At 45.0% G+C, this 20,616-nt stretch overlaps 1 protein-coding gene across 1 annotated transcript in view; it reads left to right on the top strand.

Annotated features, from left to right (window-relative positions):
- The window catches only part of LOC130587067 (intersectin-1-like), a 29,813-nt gene extending 10,168 nt beyond the window's left edge, over positions 1-19,645 (top strand). Inside the window, exons 8-16 of the mRNA XM_057388024.1 lie at positions 3,888-4,012; positions 5,030-5,256; positions 6,232-6,353; positions 10,848-11,092; positions 11,897-12,056; positions 13,216-13,421; positions 14,098-14,180; positions 15,645-15,811; positions 19,430-19,645. Coding sequence (XP_057244007.1) covers positions 3,888-4,012; positions 5,030-5,256; positions 6,232-6,353; positions 10,848-11,092; positions 11,897-12,056; positions 13,216-13,421; positions 14,098-14,180; positions 15,645-15,811; positions 19,430-19,552 — 1,458 coding nt within the window. The 3' untranslated portion in view covers positions 19,553-19,645. The remainder of the gene's footprint in view (positions 1-3,887; positions 4,013-5,029; positions 5,257-6,231; positions 6,354-10,847; positions 11,093-11,896; positions 12,057-13,215; positions 13,422-14,097; positions 14,181-15,644; positions 15,812-19,429) is intronic.
- The last annotated feature ends 971 nt before the right edge of the window (positions 19,646-20,616 follow it).

Below are 20,616 nucleotides of genomic sequence, written 5' to 3'. Positions count from 1 at the left end.
CAAAGGGGCTGAACTGTCTTAATACTGTGACAATTGCAAAAAAACCCAAACCAACCAACCAGTCATCCAAAACTCAATCTTGTAAATATTGAAGGCTTGAACTTTGCAGATAACAAGCTAATGATAATTAGAAATTGCAGTTGCCCATTAAACACAAATCTATCAGCATGTGCCAGGAGACCAAGAATTCCTTGAGTAAAGGTAAATGATTTTGCAGTTGGACAGGAAAATTGGTTTCAGTCAATTGATCAGTAACGAAAGCGGAGACCCTTCTTTGGAAACAGCAGAAAATCTCCTCTGGCCTGAGGAGATTTGTGGAACTCCTCTGCCAGGAAGAGCAGATTTGGTGCTGAACATGGGGATTGGAAGAGGGGTGGAAGCCCTTATTGGAAGGGCTAAGTTTAGGAGGGGCAGTCACAGGATCCCAGAATTGTCAGGATGGGAAGAGCCCTTTGGGATCACCCAGTGGCACCCCAGCCCCAGCAGCATCACCCCAAACCCTGTCCCCAAGGGCCACATCCAGACTCCTCCTGASCACTCCCAGAGGCTTYCCAGAACATGGAAATACCCAGGATTTGGTGCTGCTTTCCTGCTCACTGGAGCCCAATGAATGAGTTGCTGTTTGTGAGCTGAGGTTTTGCCTGGATAAAGCAGTGAAGGCCYGGGGGGCTGCAGCTGTCCTGGTGTTGTCCGTGTGTCCACGTGTTTGTGTGTCTGTGTGTCCGTGTGGATGGAGCAGCTCCTGCCCAAYGCCTCTTTACATCTGAGCATTTCTTTCTTGCAGTCAGTGGCAGTGCAAGAGGCAATGCTGCAGTGCCTGGCGCTCCTCCTGGGCTGCATTCAGCACTTCCACTCCTTCCCCAAGGTCTGCCCTGCTCAGGCAGGACCCCGCTCTGTCTGAGGGACGAGCCTCCTCCAGTTATGTGCTTCACCTTTCCCTAAGCAGATGAGTGGGCAGGGTTTCACTGAATCAGTGAAAAAATCAGTTTGCCAAGGGGTGCCAGCGCCAAAGCAAACCAAAGAGAAGAGTTGGGCATTGGATTTTGATCTAATCCTTACGCCCACCTGAGGAGTGTGCCTTGAATGGCAACTTGGGCAAGCCACAAATGAGTTACTTCTATCTTTGCTTATCTGGAATGTCAAGATTTTAAGGAAATTGCCTATTTTGGTCATGATTTTCAGAATTTTTCAAAAGCAAATGCTTGGATGGGAAATATCCCTACACATTGTATTATTTGAGTTTCCAGGGAGAAGAGAGATGGCAACATCTGTCCTTTGTCCAGCCTCCCCCAGGATGGGGTGGAGGGAGGAATTGTCTGCCAAGGCCAAAGCTTTGGGAGCTGGGAAATGGGGCAGGAAAGGGTTGCTCTGGGAAAGCTTCAGGGAGCACAGAACTGCAGGGTCCTTTCCTCTGGGATCAAATGCTCTGCTTGTCTCAAGGGGAGAAGATCCAAAGGAAACCTTTTATTGTAATCCCTGAAAATCCCAAATCCTGTTGTCCTGCTGTCAAGAAGGCACAATCTGGTTTTAAACAACTCCATTTCTCCCCATGAGGGTTTTTAGAGCAAATGACTTGTCTGTCTGTAGTGAATATTGCTCTGCAAAATGCTTTAATTCCTACTCAGTGTTTTGACTGTGGCTTTGTAACATCTCAAAATTCTCCTTGTTGGTCTGTTTGGAAATTAAGTGCCAAGGTAACAGCTTCTCTGCTTTTAAGGTAAGACATTCCTTGTCCTGCGTCCCAGAAAGGAGCAGAGCCTTGGTGTGTCTGTGGAATTCTGTGGAATTCTGTCTGACATGAGTCAGACACGTACACCTGGAGGCTGTGTCTGTCCAAGATGAGTGTAGGACTGTGCTGAATCCAGCTGGGAAAATTTCATTTCTGGGCTGTTGAAGTGTTACTGGAGTTTTGTTCAACTGCATTCCAACAGAACTGTGGGAGCTGCTGGTTCTTCCTTGCCATCCTCCCACTTTGCACAGCATCTCTGTTGCATGAGATGCCCATCACATCTTTGTTTCTTCCTAGCTGGTCCAAAGGGATCTATATGGGAATTTTTAACCTCCAGAAATGCTCCATCCAGTGCCAGGACTACAAAGTAGGTTTGATTTTCTTGAAACACAGTTCTGTCACAGAAAAATCCCTTCACAGAGCACTGACCCAGCACATCTGCTTGGCTGGGAGGGAATGATGTTAAAATGTCGATGGAAAACTTAAATAATTATTAAAATGTCTCGTTAGATCCTGACTTAGCTGAGCAGGTGGATGAAATGACAAAACAGGTGAACAGAGTAACAGAATTATTTGTGCCAGGGTTGGCAGCAGCGTTCACTGATCCCACTCCTTGTGCTCACAGCAGAAGCCCCTTGCTCCAGGCAGACATGGGGGTGTGGCTCAGYTGCAGCAGCCCCAGTTTAACATTTGGCAGTGGAACTGGTGAAAATCCTGTTTTAGTGGTGAGATCCCTTAGAGGACTGCCCCAGATCCCTCAAAGTGTCCAAGGCCAGGTTGGGGCTGGGAGCAGCCTGGGACAGTGGGAGCTCTCCCTGCCATGGCTGGGGTGGTTCTGGATGATCCCTAAAATCCCTTCCACCCCAAAAGTCTGGGGTTGCCTCAGCTGAAGGGTGTTAATCCCAACACTGCCAATGTTCTTGAACTGGCCCCATGCACCTGAGCGTGGTTTGGTCAAAGAAGGGTTCAGAAGCTCGTGGGGAGGATGTGGGGACTGTGGATCCCCCTGCCCATCACAGTCTGGCAGATAAAACAAAGTGCTGCCCAAATTGAGATTATCTCTGGATTGCACTGGGTTTGTGGCCTTAGCAGGGTTTTAATTCAAACTTTCCTGAGAGCTGATTCTCTTCTTAATGATGCTGAGCTCCTTTTTCATTGAATTTAAAATTGAGGAGCATTAACGGAATGAGACTCAGCTGGGACAAGGATCAGCTTCACTTTGGAAGCTTTTATCCCTCTATCCAGTGGGTTTGGATCATGTGATATATAATTTTTTTTGTCTCTTATGCAATTTTCACATTTGGGTCAGTGCATGAGGATTTTTACATGAAAACCCCCTGTGGTTGGTTTGTAGATTGTGAATTTCTGAAAAAAACTATCCAGATACTTTCAAAATTTCAATTTCTGCCTGTAATACATTTTTATTAAAAGATACCAATTTTTGAAGTGAACTATTGTCAATGAAAATCCTCAGTGGCCAGAGGTAAAATTTTGCTTTGTTTCCCTGTGATGCTGAAGAGKTCATATACAAAATTCCAGGTTGTGCAGAGAGATTCCAGAAATGCAGAAAACAAATCTTGAGGAAAATATTATGGTTTTGTTATTATTATTTGTATTATAATTTTTTTCAGGCAATGGCCTTCCAGTTTATTAAAGAAAAACTGACTTGGATATGAATGAATATTTTCTGTACTGCAGTTCATCCCAAAGACATTCCTTAAGGATTTCAGTCTCCTGAGTATAAACCAGTCCTGAAGGTTCCTTAGTAAACCAGCATTAATTAGAAAATGAAACTGATTGAGTGTTGCTGTTGTGAGWGCACAGAAGGCAGATTTTTGTTTGGAAATTAATAAATGACTTCCACAAACAAACAAAACAGAAATGACTTTACAGATTAAAGATTGTCCCATTTTTTTGGAGCCACATTTAAAGGTTTTCTGTCTTTAATATCTCAATTAAATGGATAAAAATAGGAAAACAGTAAGTGGTTTGCAGACCTTGGAAATGACCCTTCAATACCTGCATTTGGCAGAGAGTGAGTTTGGGCAGASATCCCCAGCCATTCCCAGGTGTGGTTTCCCCACAGTGAACTCCTTGGGGCCTTGAGTTCTGATTCACAGAGTGGATGTTTACACCTATTTTCATTTCTTTCATCCAGGAGCTGAGAGAAATCCATAACAAACAGCAGCTGCAGAAGCAGAAGAGCTTGGAAGCCGAGAGGTTGAAACAGAAGGAGCAAGAGAGGAAGACAGTGGAGCTGGAAAAGCAAAAAGAAGCTCAGAGGTACCAAACTGCTTTAACTGAGCCCATTCTGTGACACCTTCCCKGGCACTTCTTGAAAAATATTCCTGCTYCAGACTTCCAGGGTCTTCTAGGGCCACGCTTAATGCTTGGAAATGATTGGTTGGATAGCAGGAGGAATTTSCCCRTGGAAAGGGTRCTCAGGCCTTGGCAGRRGCTGCCCAGGGAGCTTTGGAGTCCCCATCCCTGGAGGTGTCCCAGGAAGGGCTGGAGGTGGCACTGAGTGCTCTGRGCTGGGGACAAGGTGGGCATCGGGCACAGCTGGGACTCCATGGGCTGGGAGGGCTTTTCCASCCTCAGGGATTTTGGGATTCCATGAATTAATTTTTTTTTCTCACAGCATTTTTGGTCAGGAATTCATGTTGTCCTTGGACAAAGTCTGTTCTTTGTAGCATACCAGGTGTGTGATGAGCAGCTGGTTCTCAGGATTTGTCCCTAATTCTGAAGAAATTCCTGGGATGGAATAGGCCATGGAACAACTGGAACACACTGGGCATGCTTTAGATCTTCAGTTATCTTTACTGGGCCAAATTGTTTCTAGCAGAGAATATTTGTTCATTTCTTGTGGTCTTGTCCCCTCTTGAAGGGGAAGGATTTGCAAATTCTGGTGGYTGGGAATGCGAAATATTTCAAATAATTCTCTGGAGTGCTGCGTKCAACTTGCAAATACTTGTCCTTGTCCCTGTGGGTAAAGATGGGCCACATGCTTTAATTCCTGCTTTTTCCTTTCTGATTTGGCTATTTGGAGTATTACCCAAGGATGTTTGTGTCTTTGGGTTGGAATGAGATGATCTTTAAGGTCCCTTCCAACCCAAACCATTACATGAATCCCCGTTTTTTGGKAATCATTGTGTCACGAGGTGCTGGGGATTGCTTGATAACTCACCAAAATAAAATCAGGGCATGGAAAAGCCTAAAGAGGACACTTGGTCCTGAAGATCACCAAAAGCTTTGGTGGGTTTGGTTTGAGTGGCTCTAAACCCCCCAACTGTCCCACAGGCGGATCCAGGAACGGGACAAACCACGGCTGGATCGGGGACAGCAGGACGAGGAACCGCAGTGGCAAAAAAAAATCCAGGAAGATGACAAGCAAAAAAGGGAAGAAGTGCCCAAGAAGAAGGAGGGCGAGGAGAAGGGCAAACAGGAGATGCAGGAGAAGCTCAGTAAAATCTTCCAGCCCCACCAGGAGCCCCACAAGCCCGGCCAGGCTCCGTGGTCCAATGCAGGTAGGGGCCGGCAGCAGGGAATGCTCTGGGACAGCTCAGCTCTCTCTTCTCTGCCCATTTCACACAAAACAGGGGGTGTCCCAGGTTGGATTGTGAGTCTTAAAGTAAATCAGGCATGGATTGAGCTCTAGACTCCAAAAATGGTTTTTAGGCATYGCTGTTCTTCCCAAAAGGCTGCTGTTTGGCAGAGGGGAGAGCCCCTTCCAGCTGAGACTCCGGGGCCAAGGGAAGAAGGAGCTGGAAGGGGCTGGATGCAAGATGTCCAAAATGATTCCTGAGTTTTTATTTTGGTGTGGGATGCATGCCTTGGGACGTTACAAAGTAGGAACAGTATGTTGTTTTGTCACCCTTTTCCCTTTCCTGCCTTCCTTTGTTCACTGGACAAATGACCTGAAATCTTAAGATTTAATCCCCCTTTTCTGCTCTCCACAGAGTCACTTCCARCTGAGAGCCTTTTCTGTACGTTATATCCTGATTTTTGCATGTGTTGGGAATTCTGCTCCSTCTTAAGTGGCTTTGGATACCCATGAGAGTTGTTTGGGAATGTAATACTGGTGGAAATATTCATCCAAAGAATTGTACCACTTTTATATCTAAATCCTGCTCAGAGAAGCTGTGGAATCCCAGTTCCTGGCAGTGTCCCAGGCCAGGTTGGACAGGGCTTGGAGCAGCCTGGGACAGTGGGAGGTGTCCCCATGGCAGGGCAGGTATGGGCTTTAAGGTCTCTCCCAACCCAAACCTTTCTGGGGTTCTGTGATTTTCCCTGCTGTTTAGGGGAGAAAATAATAAGATTTTTTTTATTTAAATAATTCATTTTCCCATTCCCCCTTGTGTAAAAAGGGGACGAAGTATTTACTGCAGACCCTGCCAGGTTTGATGATTCTTGTCTCCACTTTCACCCCGTTTTTCACTGTTGAAAAATAAGGTGGTTTGATTTCTTTTCTCTGTATCTGTGTGTTTGTTTCCTTTGCTCAGAAAAAGCTCCTCTAACCATTTCTGCTCAGGAGGATGTAAAAATAGTGTATTATAGAGCTCTGTATCCTTTTGAATCCAGAAGCCACGATGAGATCACCATCCAGCCTGGAGACATCGTCATGGTAAGCAGGGATTGAGAAAATTACTGCAGCTTCTGCCATTTGTGATTTCAATTTTATATGGCGAGGACGGAAACTTTAAATCCTAAATGTTTGGTTGCAAGCATGTTGATACAGAATAATTCCCAGAATATTAATTTTTCAGGGATAGGGTCAGTGTGGTGTGTCAAACTCTGAAGCAGTATTTGCTTTCATCTSTCTAAGTTACAGTTCTGGTGTTAATGGCTGCAGGGATTAAGGATATTAAAGTTAATTAATCATTAATATGTTCTTAACATTCAGAATGAAGATTCCTGGGAGAATTCTTAAATATTGTTCACSGGGGGAAGTTTATTCCCAGCAGTGAATTGACCCAACAAAATTGATTTTGAGAGCTTTTACATTTTAGCTCAGTTTAGTAACAGTGGATTTGGGAAAAAATACACTTTGCAGATTCCCCTAAATTGTAATGATTAATATTTTAAAAAGCTGTTTCTGGGAAAGTGAACCTTTTGGGATTGGTTTGGGTTTTTATTCTTTGGGTCTTTGTGACACTTAAATTTGATTGTGGAAAATCCAAAGTGAATCCTGGCCTGGGGTCCCTGCTGAGGACTCTGAGTAAGGATACAACAGGTTGTAAAGCTGCAGTAGGAAACGGTGTTGGGCAGGCAGCTGGGAAAGAGGGRAGGAGACATGGGGAGTGCTGGGAAATGCTGGGATGCTTTGTTTTCCTGGGAAATAGGGGCTGGCCTGGGCTTGAAGGTCATCATCCGTGAGCAAGTGATCACTCATTCATAGACTTACAGGAGAAAGAACAATTTTCCACTAAATACATTATTTTAAAGAGCACTGAAATAATTTTTAAATAGAGATTTGCAGAAAAAAAACATTTTCCCCCAAAACATGATTCTAGGAAGCATTTCACACATTTTTTAAAAGAGATTTACAGGGAAAATAACATTTTTCCCCCAAAGTGTGTTATTCTAAGGAGCTCTACTTGTATTTAAACAGAGATTTGCGGGGAAAATAACATTTACCCCCAAAATATGTAACTCTAAGGAGCATTGCGCATATATGAAAAGAGATTTGCAGGGAAAATATAATTTTTCCCAAAATATGCAATTCTAAAGACCACTGAAATAATTTTTAAAGAGAGACTTGCAGGGAAATGAGATTTTCCCCTGAACTATATGATTCTAAGGAGCACTTCACGTATTTCAAATAGAGACTTTGAGACCCTCTGGGTCTTTCTGTACATTGCTTTTGGACTTGATTTTAACCTACTCTACCCTAGAAGGATAATTCCTCTCTGTTGTCTTTATTGAAGTTACTTTTGACCATAATGACTGATTCTTGGAGAAATATTGAAAAAAAATCAATATTCTGATTGCCCCCAATCATTTTACTTTTGACCATAATGACCCTGATTCCTGGAGGAATATTGAAGTTACTTTTGACTATAATGGTCCTGATTCCTGGGGGAATATTGAAGTTTTGACCATAATGTCCCTGACTGTCCCTCCTGGCCTCAGGAATGGTTTAGATGCTCTGCTCTAGGCAGCTGCTGGCACTCAGTGCTGACTGTGTAACTGTGCCTTGCTTTGCATCCCTGCTTCCCTCTGGAGGTTAAAAGGGAATGGGTAAGTGCTGCCTGGAGCCTCTGCCATGGCTCCATTTCCATCACCACGGTTTGTTCCTGTGCAGTTCCTGGGGTTTGAGCCCTCCTAGGGGCAAACTAACAAACCCMAGCTCGTTATCAAAAGTAATTCAACCCCCCTGCACCGAGGTTTACTTTTGATGCTCCCTTTGGCTCCTCCCTCAGCCCTGCCGTGTTTGTCCTGTGGTTCCAAAGGTCCCAGTGGATGCCTTTCCTTGGAAAAAAACTATTTGTGAGCTCAGTGTTAAGGTGAGGCTAACTGGTGACAGCAGTGCAGCTGCAGTGGTGCTGAACTGTGCTGGGAGCTTCCTGTGCCACCAGCTCAGTGTGCCAGTGCCACCAGCTGGGTGTTCCTGTGCCACCAGATCAGTATTCCTGTGCCCCCAGCTCGGTGTTCCTGTGCCACCAGCTCGGTGTTCCTGTGCCCCCAGCACAGTGTTCCTTGGAATGACTGTCCTGGCACAAATGGAGCACTTTCACCTGGAACCCAAAGTCTGGCCCATTCTTGACCTAGGGCAGGTCCTGTCATGCAGTAGGGCAGGAGATCCACCCAGACCACAGTGCTGGATCCCAATCCTGGGCTGGGATCCTGGGTTGGGAGCAGGCCGAGATCCTGGATGGGATCCTGGGCTGGATCCTAATCCTAGATGGGATCCTGGATGGGATCCTGGATTGGATCAGGCTGGGATCCAGGGCTAGATCCTAATCCTGGGCTGGATCCTGACTGGAGTCCTGGGCTGGGATCCCAGGCTGGGATTCTGGATGGGATCCTGGATGGGATCCTGAGTGGGATCCRGGCTGGGATCCTGGCTGATATCCTGACTGGGATCCAGGCTGGTATCGGGACTGCAGAGCTCATTCTGTCACAAGGAGCTGGGGCTTTARCAGAGTTTGGGAATGACCTTTCCCAGATTATAAACATTTCATGCTGAGGGGAATCAGGGAGGAGGGTGGGGATTATTCAGGAAGGAAAAGGATTTGCCAGTCTGGGGAGGGCTTTGCTCTGCCTGACTCCTGGCAAAAGCCTGTGGCACCACTGGATCTCTTGCCATTACAGAATTATTMTTTTTTTTTAATTCTCCCACTTTTAAATTATCTTATTCCTTCAGTGTACTTTAAATTTCTTCAACTGTAAGTTTAGATTGATTTAATCATGGCTAAAACTCAACCAAGCTTTAGCGTGGGAACAGATATTCTTCCCTGAAAAATCTGCAACAAATTCTAATGACAGTTTCTCATCAGCTTTCCTAGTTTTTGGTTGTTGGAGTTGGAATGAATCTTCTTTATGCGATCCACAGAACTAAGGAGTTGTCAGCTGTGGCTCTAAAGCACAGTTGAATAAACAAAAAATTACCTCCCACACACTGTAATTCACTATTCAGGTGTACCTCTAAAACCTGGATTGTATTTCAGAAAAAAATAATCTGGGATTGTTGTTGGGACTTGTGGATGGGTGGGTGTAAAAATATAGGGAAATTGGAACAAATTAACTTTAAAAAGTTTCAAAGCAATCTATTTAAAATTCCAGTACTGCACTGCAAAACCAGATGCAGTGGTTTTTAGAAAGAAGAAACCAGAGCTGATCTGAATTACAAAGTTTAAATTATCCTTTAAAGTGTCTTTTCATGAGCGTACATAGAGAACTTAATTGGGTTGAATAAGCAGAAATCTGAGTATCCTCATAGGCAATTTAAGAATTATTGTAGCTTAAAACCCTCTCCAGAAGAGACACTAATGGGATGGCTCTAAAACCCTTTGGTTGGGATTTTTTTTCCTTTTGCCTGAAAGATCCCAGTRGTTTCTGTGTGCCTGTGGTTCACCTCGAAGATGCTCTTTTTCCAGCATCTCCACAAGCCCAGTTTGCCTTTTCAGTGCTGTTTGTTTCCTTTGTGTTTGTCCTTGCAGTTCCTCCCCAGTGAGCAGCTGGGTGACCCCGGGCCGTGTTTGCCCCGTGTTTGGATTCTTGGGTGCTGTCATCCATTTCCCCCAGATCCCCCTCAGCYATGCCCTTCCCTCTCCCATCCTGCTGCAGTTGAAATTCTGCTCTGCACTGCTGAGAAACCTCCCCGTGGAACTGTCATGCACAAAGTGCCTTCATTGTTGGGATTGTCCTGGGCTGGCAGGGACTGAGAGAGGAGGGCCCAGAAAATGCAGCGATGATGGAGGGGTTTGCACCAAAACGGGGTGGATGGAGATTGCAGGGGGAGAAAGAGCCAGCAAATGGCCTGAAGCAAAGGTACTGCCAGCAGCTCCTCTGAGGAGTGCAGGGACAGGGATCCATCCACGGCCCAGGCTGAGCCCAGCGTGGGCAGCAGGGAAGGGATTGGGATTGTGCCTCTGTGCCCCATTGCTCAGCTGGATTTTGGGGTGATCTCRTTGGGCCCTTGCAGGGCCTGAATGAGCCCACAGGAACCACGGAGAGAGACAATTTCCAGGGGCTGCAGGGACAGGGACCAGGGAATGGCTTCCCAGTGCCAGAGGGCAGGGCCAGATGGGATATTGGGCCGGAATTGTTCCCTGGGAGGGTGGGCAGGCCCTGGCACAGGGTGCCCAGAGAAGCTGTGGCTGCCCCTGGATCCCTYTGAGTGCCCAAGGCCAGGCTGGACATTGGGGCTGGGAGCAGCCTGGGACAGTGGGAGGTGTCCCTGCCATGGCAGGGGTGGCACTGTATGAGCTTTGAGGTCCCTTCCAACCCCAGCTATTCCATGATTTTAGCTTGGGAGAAATAGAAAAGAAAATAACAATTGTCAAGCTCTCTTGCATTTCARAAAGTTAATTACTATAGAGGAGATGGGTTGTTTTCAACAAAATTTACATTTGCAGGATGTGATTCTTAACTCTCCAACTTCCTGTGCCTGCAGGTGGAYGAAAGCCAGACTGGAGAGCCAGGGTGGCTTGGTGGAGAGCTGAAAGGGAAAACTGGATGGTTCCCTGCAAACTACGCCGAGAAAATTCCCGACAGTGAAGTTCCAGCCTCTGCCAAGCCAGCAGCCGAGCCCTCTGCTGCTCCCAAAGTGTCCGTGCAGGAAACCTCCGCCCCCCTGGGAGCCCCTGCCCCTCCAGAGGGCCCTGCACCCACCAACAACTGGGCAGACTTCAGCTCCACGTAGGTTTGGGTGCTGCGCAGCAGGCCGAGGGGGGAGTCCTTGGGAGCAGACAGTGAGCACAGGAGCCAGAGGGCAGAGTGAAAATCCCTTCAAAGGGAAAGGTTTTGTGTAGGAATCAGTTGGAATTGCATCTTGTGGAACTTGAGGCTGCTCCCATCACACCTGCCTGGGCACAGCAGGGACAGGAGACATCCCTGAGTGGGGATGTGGGCATGGTGGGAATCCCAAGGTGTTCACTTCTCTTGGAATCACAGAATCCCACTGTCCCAGGCTGCTCCCAGCCTCAAATGTCCAGCCTGGCCTTGGACACTGCTAGGGATCCAGGGGCAGCCACAGCTTCTCTGGGACAGTGGGAAGTGTCCCTGCCATAGCAGGGGTGGCACTGGATGGGCTGTAACGTTCTGGGATTCCAGTCTAAAGAAAGGAATGTGAGAGGTCGGTGACATGCAGGCTGGAAGATTTCTAACCAGTTTTGGAACAATTATTAATTATTTTATTTTCCCTTGTGTGTAGTGCAGCCCTCACTGCTTGAACTTCTGTTTGCTGGGACACAGCTAAGAAATGAAGTAAAAACCTGCCCTTCAGTGGCAAGGACAAGCAGCTGCATTCGCGGGCTGCATTTGAGGATAAAGTTGTGTTTAACTAGTGTTTGATTGCTCTGCTGCCCCTGGAGTGATGCCACTCATGGATCCTCATTGAAATTACTGTAGAATGTAGAAAGTTTTGTTCTGCATGAATTTCTTCTTCAGCTGCAGACAGTAGGAATTACATAATACTTTTCTTTCCTTTTTTTTTTTTCCCAGTTGGCCAACAAACAGCAGTGAGAAACCAGAGAGCGATAACTGGGATGCCTGGGCAGCTCAGCCATCCCTGACTGTGCCCAGCGCGGGGCAGCTCCGGCAGCGYTCGGCCTTCACTCCTGCCACTGTCACAGGCTCATCTCCCTCCCCCGTCCTGGGCCAGGTGAGCTCCTGGGCTCCCCCCGAGCTTATGAGCCAGCACAGAGGCTTGGAGAGCAAAGTGTGAGCCTTACCTGAGATGGGGGAGCTCTTCTGGGAGGGGGAGAGGGAGGGTCCCACCTTGCAGAGCTGCTCCTTTCCTCCTGCTTGGAGGAAAGGCTGGGAGAGCTGGGATTGTTCAGCCTGGAGAGGAGAAGCTTTGGGCTGAGCTCATTGTGGCCTTGCAGGGCCTGAAGGAGCCCACAGGAACCATAGAGAGAGACAATTTGCAAGGGCTGCAGGGACAGGAGCCAGGGAATGGCTTCCCAGTGCCAGAGGGCAGGGCCAGATGGGATATTGGGCAGGAATTGTTCCCTGGGAGGGTGGGCAGGCCCTGGCACAGGGTGCCCAGAGAAGCTGTGGCTGCCCTTTGAGTGCCCAAGGCCAGGCTGGACATTGGGGCTGGGAGCAGCCTGGGACAGTGGGAGGTGTCCCTCCCATAGCAGGGGTGGCTCTGGGTGGGCTTTAAGATCCCACCAACCAAGGCCATTCTGCAGATCTGCATTCCATTGGCAACATCTGGAACAGGATTTAACATGAAGCGGTTTCTGTTTTGCAGTTCTGGGATGGTTTTTTTAGATTTTGCTGGTMCAGTTTTGGGTCAATTCCTTGGGGCTTCCTTGACTCCCTCAATCACCTTCCGTACCCAGTGGATTATGTGGTGAAGTRGAACAGCAGTGGCAGAGCTTCACAGCTGAATTCTGTCCAACAGGCTCTTCCATTTCCTCAGTGGAACAATAAACTGTTCTTGGGTACTCATGTTCTGGAAAGTTCTAGATATCTACCTCAGAGCAAAAAGAAATTGGAATGTTCCATGAATAACATGCAGCAAAGCATAATTTTCTGTAAAATGGACTTTTAAGTGTTTTCAGAGCAGCTTAATGTGAGTTTAGTACATGTATATCTTAATTGTAAGAGTAATTAATTTAATCTTGATGATGCGTTAACAGACAGAAATGCAGGAGGGCTGTAAACATTTCTGGAATTACTTTGCAAGTTTAATTGATGCTTTGGTTGAGAGTCTGTATTTGTTGCTGTCTAAGCAGCCTAAGGATGTAATTCCTGAAGCAGCTTTCCTGATGAAAGGGGAGCATGACTGACTCTTCTCTGTGCCTTTTTTAAAGGGTGAAAAAGTRGAAGGGCTTCAAGCCCAGGCTCTGTATCCTTGGAGAGCAAAGAAAGACAACCACCTGAACTTCAACAAGAACGATGTCATCACGGTGCTGGAGCAGCAGGACATGTGGTGGTTTGGGGAGGTGCAGGGCCAGAAGGGCTGGTTTCCCAAATCCTACGTGAAGCTCATTTCAGGCCCCATTAGGAAGTCCACAAGGTATTGTGTGTGCTTTTCCTGTCCTTTACTTCTGTACTGGGATGGATGAGGAAATAGGAAGGGATTCACACTTGAATTTTAAAGTTCAGCCCTGTAAAAGTGCCCTTTTTTATTATCTGGAGGGTTTTGACTTCCAACCCTGAATTTCTGTGTCAGCAATAAAAAAACTGACCTCAGTTCTCCTTGGGTCTGGGCTCCCCAATAAAAGATTAATTAACCTTCTTAATTTTATGTGGCTTGCAACTGAAAAATGAGTGTATTGGATTTGATGAAGTGGAGCTGTGTAAGTCAGATCTTCTCTCTGCCCAAAATTAAAAAAATATTCCTCAAATCTAAATCACTTCTCATTATTCTTGGAGGATTAAACATTTAAAATCTCATTCTGTGTCATGTGAAGGCAACATGAACAGTAGGGATACAAATGAGAATGATATTAGATAATTTTTTTTTATCTGAGGAAAAAGAGGAGATGCAGAAAATTCTKTATTTAAGGCAGTTGCTTAAATGTAACCATGACAGGCCACTGGACATAAAAGCTTTATTTTSCACATTTACTGTCTCTCCTTTTAAAACACAGGGAGTTCTTCTGGTGCATGTGCATTTTTGAGTTTGAAATATAAGAATAATTTTTCTGAAGAGATTTAATTTCTTACATAACCATTATTTTCTTCTAAAGCATGGATTCTGGTTCCTCAGAAAGTCCTGCTAGTCTGAAAAGAGTAGCATCCCCAGCAGCCAAGGCAACGATGTCAGGGGAAGGTGAGTCCTGGATAGCCCTGGGAGCATCTTACTCTGGCATTAAACACAAGAATTCTGCCAGAATCAACAATCAGACTTTGGTGTTCAGGTGGTGTTAAAATCCGAGTTCAAACCAATTCACTTCTGGAATAATTTAGAATTATTATTATTATTATTATTGTCACAATTTATATATGTTGTGTGTATAGAAGGACTAATTTCACATATCAGAAAAGACACAATAATATCTTTTGTACTTTTTTCAACATTTGAAATGTTTTACCAGTATTTTGATAACAATTTCTGATCTGGAATGGGTTTTTACAGAGTTTAATAAGCACATCTGTCCWTGTCTTCATCATGTCAGGATAAATGTCTCAATGTCCCCCAAAGCTCATTCCCAATGTTTCATTAAAGCTCTTAATTAAGGCAGGGCAGTCATTTATAGACTATTGSGATCCTTATGGTCAGCTCCTTTTTAAAACTGGAGCCTGGGGCACAGACACAGAATTACCAGTCGTTTTCAGGCCTCTGAAAGCTTTTAAAAAAGGAATTCCTGGCTGTTGCCACCCTTCTGCTGGAGGGGAACATCCCCCCGTGAGCTGCTTTAACTCTTAATCCACTCCAGAGCAGAGTCAGCTAAAGGTTAATTAAATCACAGCGGAGGAAATCAATTAATCTAAATATAACTTCCAGGTGAACATTTGTGTATCATCCCTGCAGCACACCTGACATTTATAACTGCAGTTCTAGGGGCAGTTTTAGGTACATTTACATTTAATTTACTTCTGCCATGAGCACTACAGGAAATAAAAGGAGGGGACAGCAAAGAAAAGGGAGATAATCAATTATTTCAAAGTACAGCTGCTCTTGCTCAGTAAATATTCCATAGAATCCCAGGTTGGTTTGGGATGGAAGGGACCTTAAAGATCACCTTGGTCTGGTTTTCCTTCTGTTTGAGGGAAAGAACTTGGGGACATGCAGAGTCTTGTCACAGGTGGGATATTTCAGGTGTTACGTTGTGTTGAAAAGGAGCACAGCTTTTGTTTAAACACTTCAAAACAACTGTGTTTGTGAGAAATAATCAAGCAGGGGTTTAACACCTGGTGAGAGGATTTAAGAAGAGCTCAAGTGTAGAGGGTGATTTTGAAGCTATGTGGACTTTCCTTCCCAAACTGACAATTCTAGTCGTCAGCACAAACCAGAAACCACTGGCAAACATGGCTAATATAGAAATGAATGATTTCTATACATTTAATTGTAATAGCAAATTCTATACAAACCCCCCTGAGGCAGCCTTTTGATCGATCCTATTTGACAGATACAATTGCATGCATTAAATATTGAGATTTATGATTAATAAATAATCAATTTGTTTTCTGTCATTCTGTGAATAGATTCCATGACATTCATTAGGTTTTGCAAGGGATCCTTGGGGATTCCTCAGGAGTTTTCCCATGTCCTGTGTGTATTTCCCTTTTCCAGAGTACATTGCCATGTACACCTACGAGAGCTCGGAGCAGGGGGACCTCACTTTCCAACAAGGTGACCTGATCCTGGTGACAAAGAAAGATGGTGACTGGTGGACGGGCACGCTGGGTGATAAATCAGGAGTTTTCCCATCTAATTATGTGAGACTCAAAGATTCTGAGGTAGAGAAATGTTTTCTTTGGGGTTGTAGTGGTAGCTGCAAGGCAGGGCTTCGTAAGGGAAATAAGCAGTTGTACTGACTGAGAGAACAATGACAATTAACAAAAATAATGGTTGCATTTTACCGTGTAGCATCATCAATAACTTTGGGGATCATAGATTAAAATAATGCCTACATTAATAGGCACCATGGCAGTTTTGTAGACACTGATCAGAGCTGCCATAACTGTTTTATTGCCCTGGTAAGTTTGTAATGACTGAGCTGAGCTCTTTATTTAAAGCTGCCAGTATTTAAAAAAAAAAACCAAAAATCTAGAGAGTAACATTTCACTCTAAGGTGTTTTTTTCTGTATTGACATTTTCTTGCAGTCAAGGAGAACAAATTTTACATAAAACAGAAAACTTTACTACCTACTGTGTTTGATAGTTTTTGACTGAAAAATAGAGGTTTTGTTTCATCTCTTCTTATCCTGAAATAATTCCATAGATCGCATCATTTTTTTCCCCCTTTTTTTTATTTCTTTCTTTTTAGACATTCTAAAGAGAGATATTGTCTCATTTATATTGTTTGAAAGGATAATTTATCTACTAGTAGGAATTAGCTTAGAGTCAGAGTTGGGTACAGTACTGATCTCTTGATGAGAAGGATTCTGGTTTATCTTTCTGGAGTAATGGGGKGTTAAAGGTAAATAAATAATAATTGCTGGATTTTTGATTTTTGGGAGTCTGGGTGGTAAAGCTTTTTGCACAGGAATTCAGTGAGAGACTGCAACACAGAGCCTGGGCAGAGTCACTCCTTCAAGCCATTTCTGCTGCTGGAGAAGCCAAAGGATAAAACCTGCAGTGAAATCTACAGCTGTAGGAAACCTTTCAGGAGGAAGTTTTTGGAGTGTCGGGAAATCCCAACATCCTCTGGGACAGTATTAAAAACCTGGGGTAGTGATGTTCAGTATTGCAGTCCTTGGCAGAGATGGCATTGGGACACTGTTGGTACATCTTTGTGGGGAGCTCAGGTGTTCAATTCCCAGAGAGCTCAGTTTGGTGGTTGTTCTCAGCCTTCTGGGGCTGCACCAACTCACTGCAGTTCACCCAAAAGTGCTCCAAGTGCCCTTTTTGCTGGTGGAAGTCCCACCTTCAGCTGAAATCTTGATGAGAGAGGGAGGAAAAAGCACAGAGCTGGTGGAGCCCTTGCTCCCTGTTTTCATCCCGGGGTTCCTGTGCCTGCAGGATCTGGCTCCAAGCGGGCCATCGGGGTTTTGCTCTCCAGCCCATGTCCAGAGCCAGTTTTTGCAGAGGATTTCACAGTCCTGCCTGTCTGGTCACTCAGATGTGCTGCTGTGCTTGGACAGCTGCCTGGGGTGGGAAATGTTCTGAAAATGGAAATAATTTGATGTGTTCTGTACTGTTGACAGGCCCAGAAAAAGAAAAACAGAGGTGATCTTTCAGCAGCAAGGGCAGTGTGTAGAAATGACTCAAAATCTGAATGGTTTCTACAGCAGAAGAATTTTTTTAATTTGTTCTTCTGTACCCAGGCTGTGCCCATTCACCTCAGGCTGCTAAAATAAACCATTCCCTGTTCCTTCATGCTTCAGCTTATTAAAAAAGTGTGAAAGTCTTTGTTCTTAAAAGAAACAATGATAGCAGTCCATTCTCAGGGTTCTCTTTAGGGGGAGGTGGATGGATACAGGGTTTTATTCTGGGCACTGGTGATCGTTCCCTCTGTGGGGATGGAGCTCATGAGGGGCTTGGAAATACAACAATTCCAACTCCTCTGGGATGAAATCTTGCATAGAGTTCAGAAAATAATCCCTGAATGGATCAGGTTGTGAAGGGTCCTGCTGAACAGCACAATTGGCCAGTCCTTGCTGGGGTTTACTGCAGTGACACGGCAAGTTCTGCTCTGCTGGTTCAGGAAAATTCCTCACATGTCACCAGATCCCCTCCGAGGTTTGGTGACAGTCTGAGGTGTGCAGGAGCAGAACAGGGTCTGTCTTCGCTGCTGTCTTTCCTCTCTGCAGAAGGAGTAAGAACTGCTTCTCCATCTCCTGAATGGGTCAGAAATTGGGGCMATCCTAAATGCATTATATATGAATTTAGTCCTTTATTGAAGTTCTGTAGGACTTCTCCATGTGTTTCTTCTGCTTTTTCACTGAGGACTCAGAATCCTCAAATACAATTCACACTCAGTGTGGTCAAGGTGGTTTTGAAGCTTCTGGTTGAAAGAAGTCTCACCTCACTTTCTGAGGTGACTGTCCCAGCCTGTTTGACCTGTCCGTGTGCTCATCCAGCAGCGTGGATGCTGAGCAAGAGATGCTTGGGAGGAGGGTTTTTGTTGAAGGTCCAGTCACTGCTCTTTACTGAGGAGGGCAGGGGGAGTTCCTGTGCCAGAAACACTTCCCAGAGCAGAAGGAATTCTGCCATCAGCCTGTCAGTCCTGTGGTTCCTCCCCATTTCACCTCCTACAGTGGGATTTGCAGCTGGTCCCTGTGTGGGGCTTTCCTGGGTCACTGCTCTGTGAATGCAGCTCCCAGGGGTGCAGAGAACTGAGGAGAACCCAAGGAATGCAGGGAGGAGAGGAAGATTTGCTGCTCTTGTGGAGTGGAGCCGTAATAATCTGTCAGGGACAGGAAAGGAGCTCTGAAACACCAGGAAAAGTTTAAGATGCATCTCGTAATCCATTTTTATAGGTACCCTCAAACACAGCACAGGGGTTTGAATGGCCCTCTTCTCTCAGCCACTAAACTATTGTTACTCCTCATTTTCATTTCTGCCAGAAGCCCCATGTTTTCAAAGCATCAGGTTGATAGGGAGAATATGGAGGTGGAAACTGCTCTTTTTCCATGGAGGAATTAGGATTCTGTGGAAACCTTCAGGTCATTTGATGTTGGATCCAAGTTGTAAAGAGGATGGTGAAGATGAGGAAGGTGAAGTTGAGGACATTTATGGTTCCCCAACATTTCTGGCCACAGCACAGTTTAGATTTAAGTTGCTGTTGCCACCTCAACCCTCTTCATTGCAGGACATAAAACTGGCAGTGGCCTGGGAGGAAACTGCAGTAATTATTTAGGAGGCAGAACTTGACTGATCTCAAGTTTTGCTGGATTTCTTGTGGCTCTTCAAAGGCTTTTCCTGCCAATCCCTTGGCCTGGATGCTGATGTTCATCCCTCACCTCACCCTGTCAGGGTGCAGGGATTTTTCAGGAATATTTGCAATCAGCCATTTTTAGAGCTGAAAACTTGTGGTGCTGTTTCAGTTCACCTTTACAGAATTCCCATTCTTTACATACACGGATTTATCATTCAAATGGGATTACACTGGTGTTTGCAGCCTATGACCGCAAATAATAAAATAAAAATAAAATATAAATAATAAATAAAATAAAATAGTAGAATAAAAATCTCCAGTTCTGCATTAACAAATCATACACTGCATGCTTGGTACTTATTTCCAGACATTTACTGCCATCTAAAATACTAATGATTTCTGTAAGAACTTAGTTTTCTGTGAGTTTTTGACTCCCATGCTTATTGAGGGTGTTGAGTGAAGCATTGTCAATAATTTTCACGTGCTGGAGAAAAAAATCTGAGTGCTAAACTTGCATCTTGTTTTCCATTTCAAGGCTCCAGGAGCAGCTGGAAAAACGGGAAGTTTAGGGAAGAAACCTGGTGAGTCAAACATTGTGACAGCACCTTCTCTCTGTTCTGAAGTGTTTAATTCAATGGCAAGAAAACCTTTTCCTTGAAAATAAATTATTTTTGGTCTTGGTCACCTTGGAGTAGTTTGCACTGATGAAAACTGTTATAAAATAACTGGAATAAATGTTAATAAATAACTGTAATAAAAGAATTAATCCTCTCTAATCATTCTATCACGTCCATCACTTAAGTACATGTAGCTAGAGAGTAAAAATCTGCTTGCTTAAAAATGAATGTGAACTTCCTGCTCGGCAGAGCAGTGGGAGCCATTCTCCCACTGTGTCCTGTTCCTCTATCCCTTTTCCCCAGCCCTGCTCCAGCTCAGCCCCTTTAGGCACTGGAAGAGGCTCTCAGGTCTATTCTCAGTAATTCAATACTTAAAACCCCCAGAATTTAAAAGCCCTTCAGGAAGTGAAGAATGGAACCCATTTCTGGGTTGTTTTATTTGAACCTTTCTTTTCTGAATGTTTTTCTCTCAACTTTCTGGTCTGTGAGCTGCAGGACCTGACAGTTACCAATGAGATTTGTATTGTACCTTATTGAGAGCACAGTCCCCAGTAAAGGTCTTTTATGCTGCTGGTAGGGGAAGAGGATGTCTGATACCCAAATCCTTGTAAACCACATTTTGGAGATAAAAATGAGACATTTCTTGTTATGAAGAGATGGAAAATATAAGATTTTTTCCTGTTCCATTGTGGTCTACTAAATACTGTAACTGTTGTGGGAACAAGGGAGGTTTTCTGATTTTCACAAATTCCAACCATTAATTTGTTTGTACATTTTGTCTCCTCTGTGGCTCTAGTGTAGAGGGATGAATGGGATTCTGTGGAAATCCTGCAAATTCAGGGAGCTTGCAGCCTTTCCCGCAGCAGAGCTGTGTTCCCTGCCCAACAAACGCCTGCCTTTGCCAGGACAGGCTCAGCTCCTGTTTCTTCTCTGCTTAAACCTTTCACTCTCCTACCAGCATCTGTTGTGTTTTACACAGAAATTCCTTCTTCTGGGTCTTGGGACAAGGGAGGGAGGGACAGGGCACAGGGAATGGCTTCCCAGTGCCAGAGGGCGGGGCCAGATGGGATATTGGGCAGGAATTGTTCCCTGGGAGGGTGGGCAG

This window comes from Malurus melanocephalus, unplaced genomic scaffold (assembly GCF_030028575.1).
Source record: "Malurus melanocephalus ecotype Western Australia unplaced genomic scaffold, MMel_1.1 scaffold_1500, whole genome shotgun sequence".
Lineage (NCBI taxonomy): Eukaryota > Metazoa > Chordata > Aves > Passeriformes > Maluridae > Malurus > Malurus melanocephalus.
Note: the sequence above shows the minus strand (reverse complement) of the source record. Positions and strands in the feature narration are given on the sequence as shown.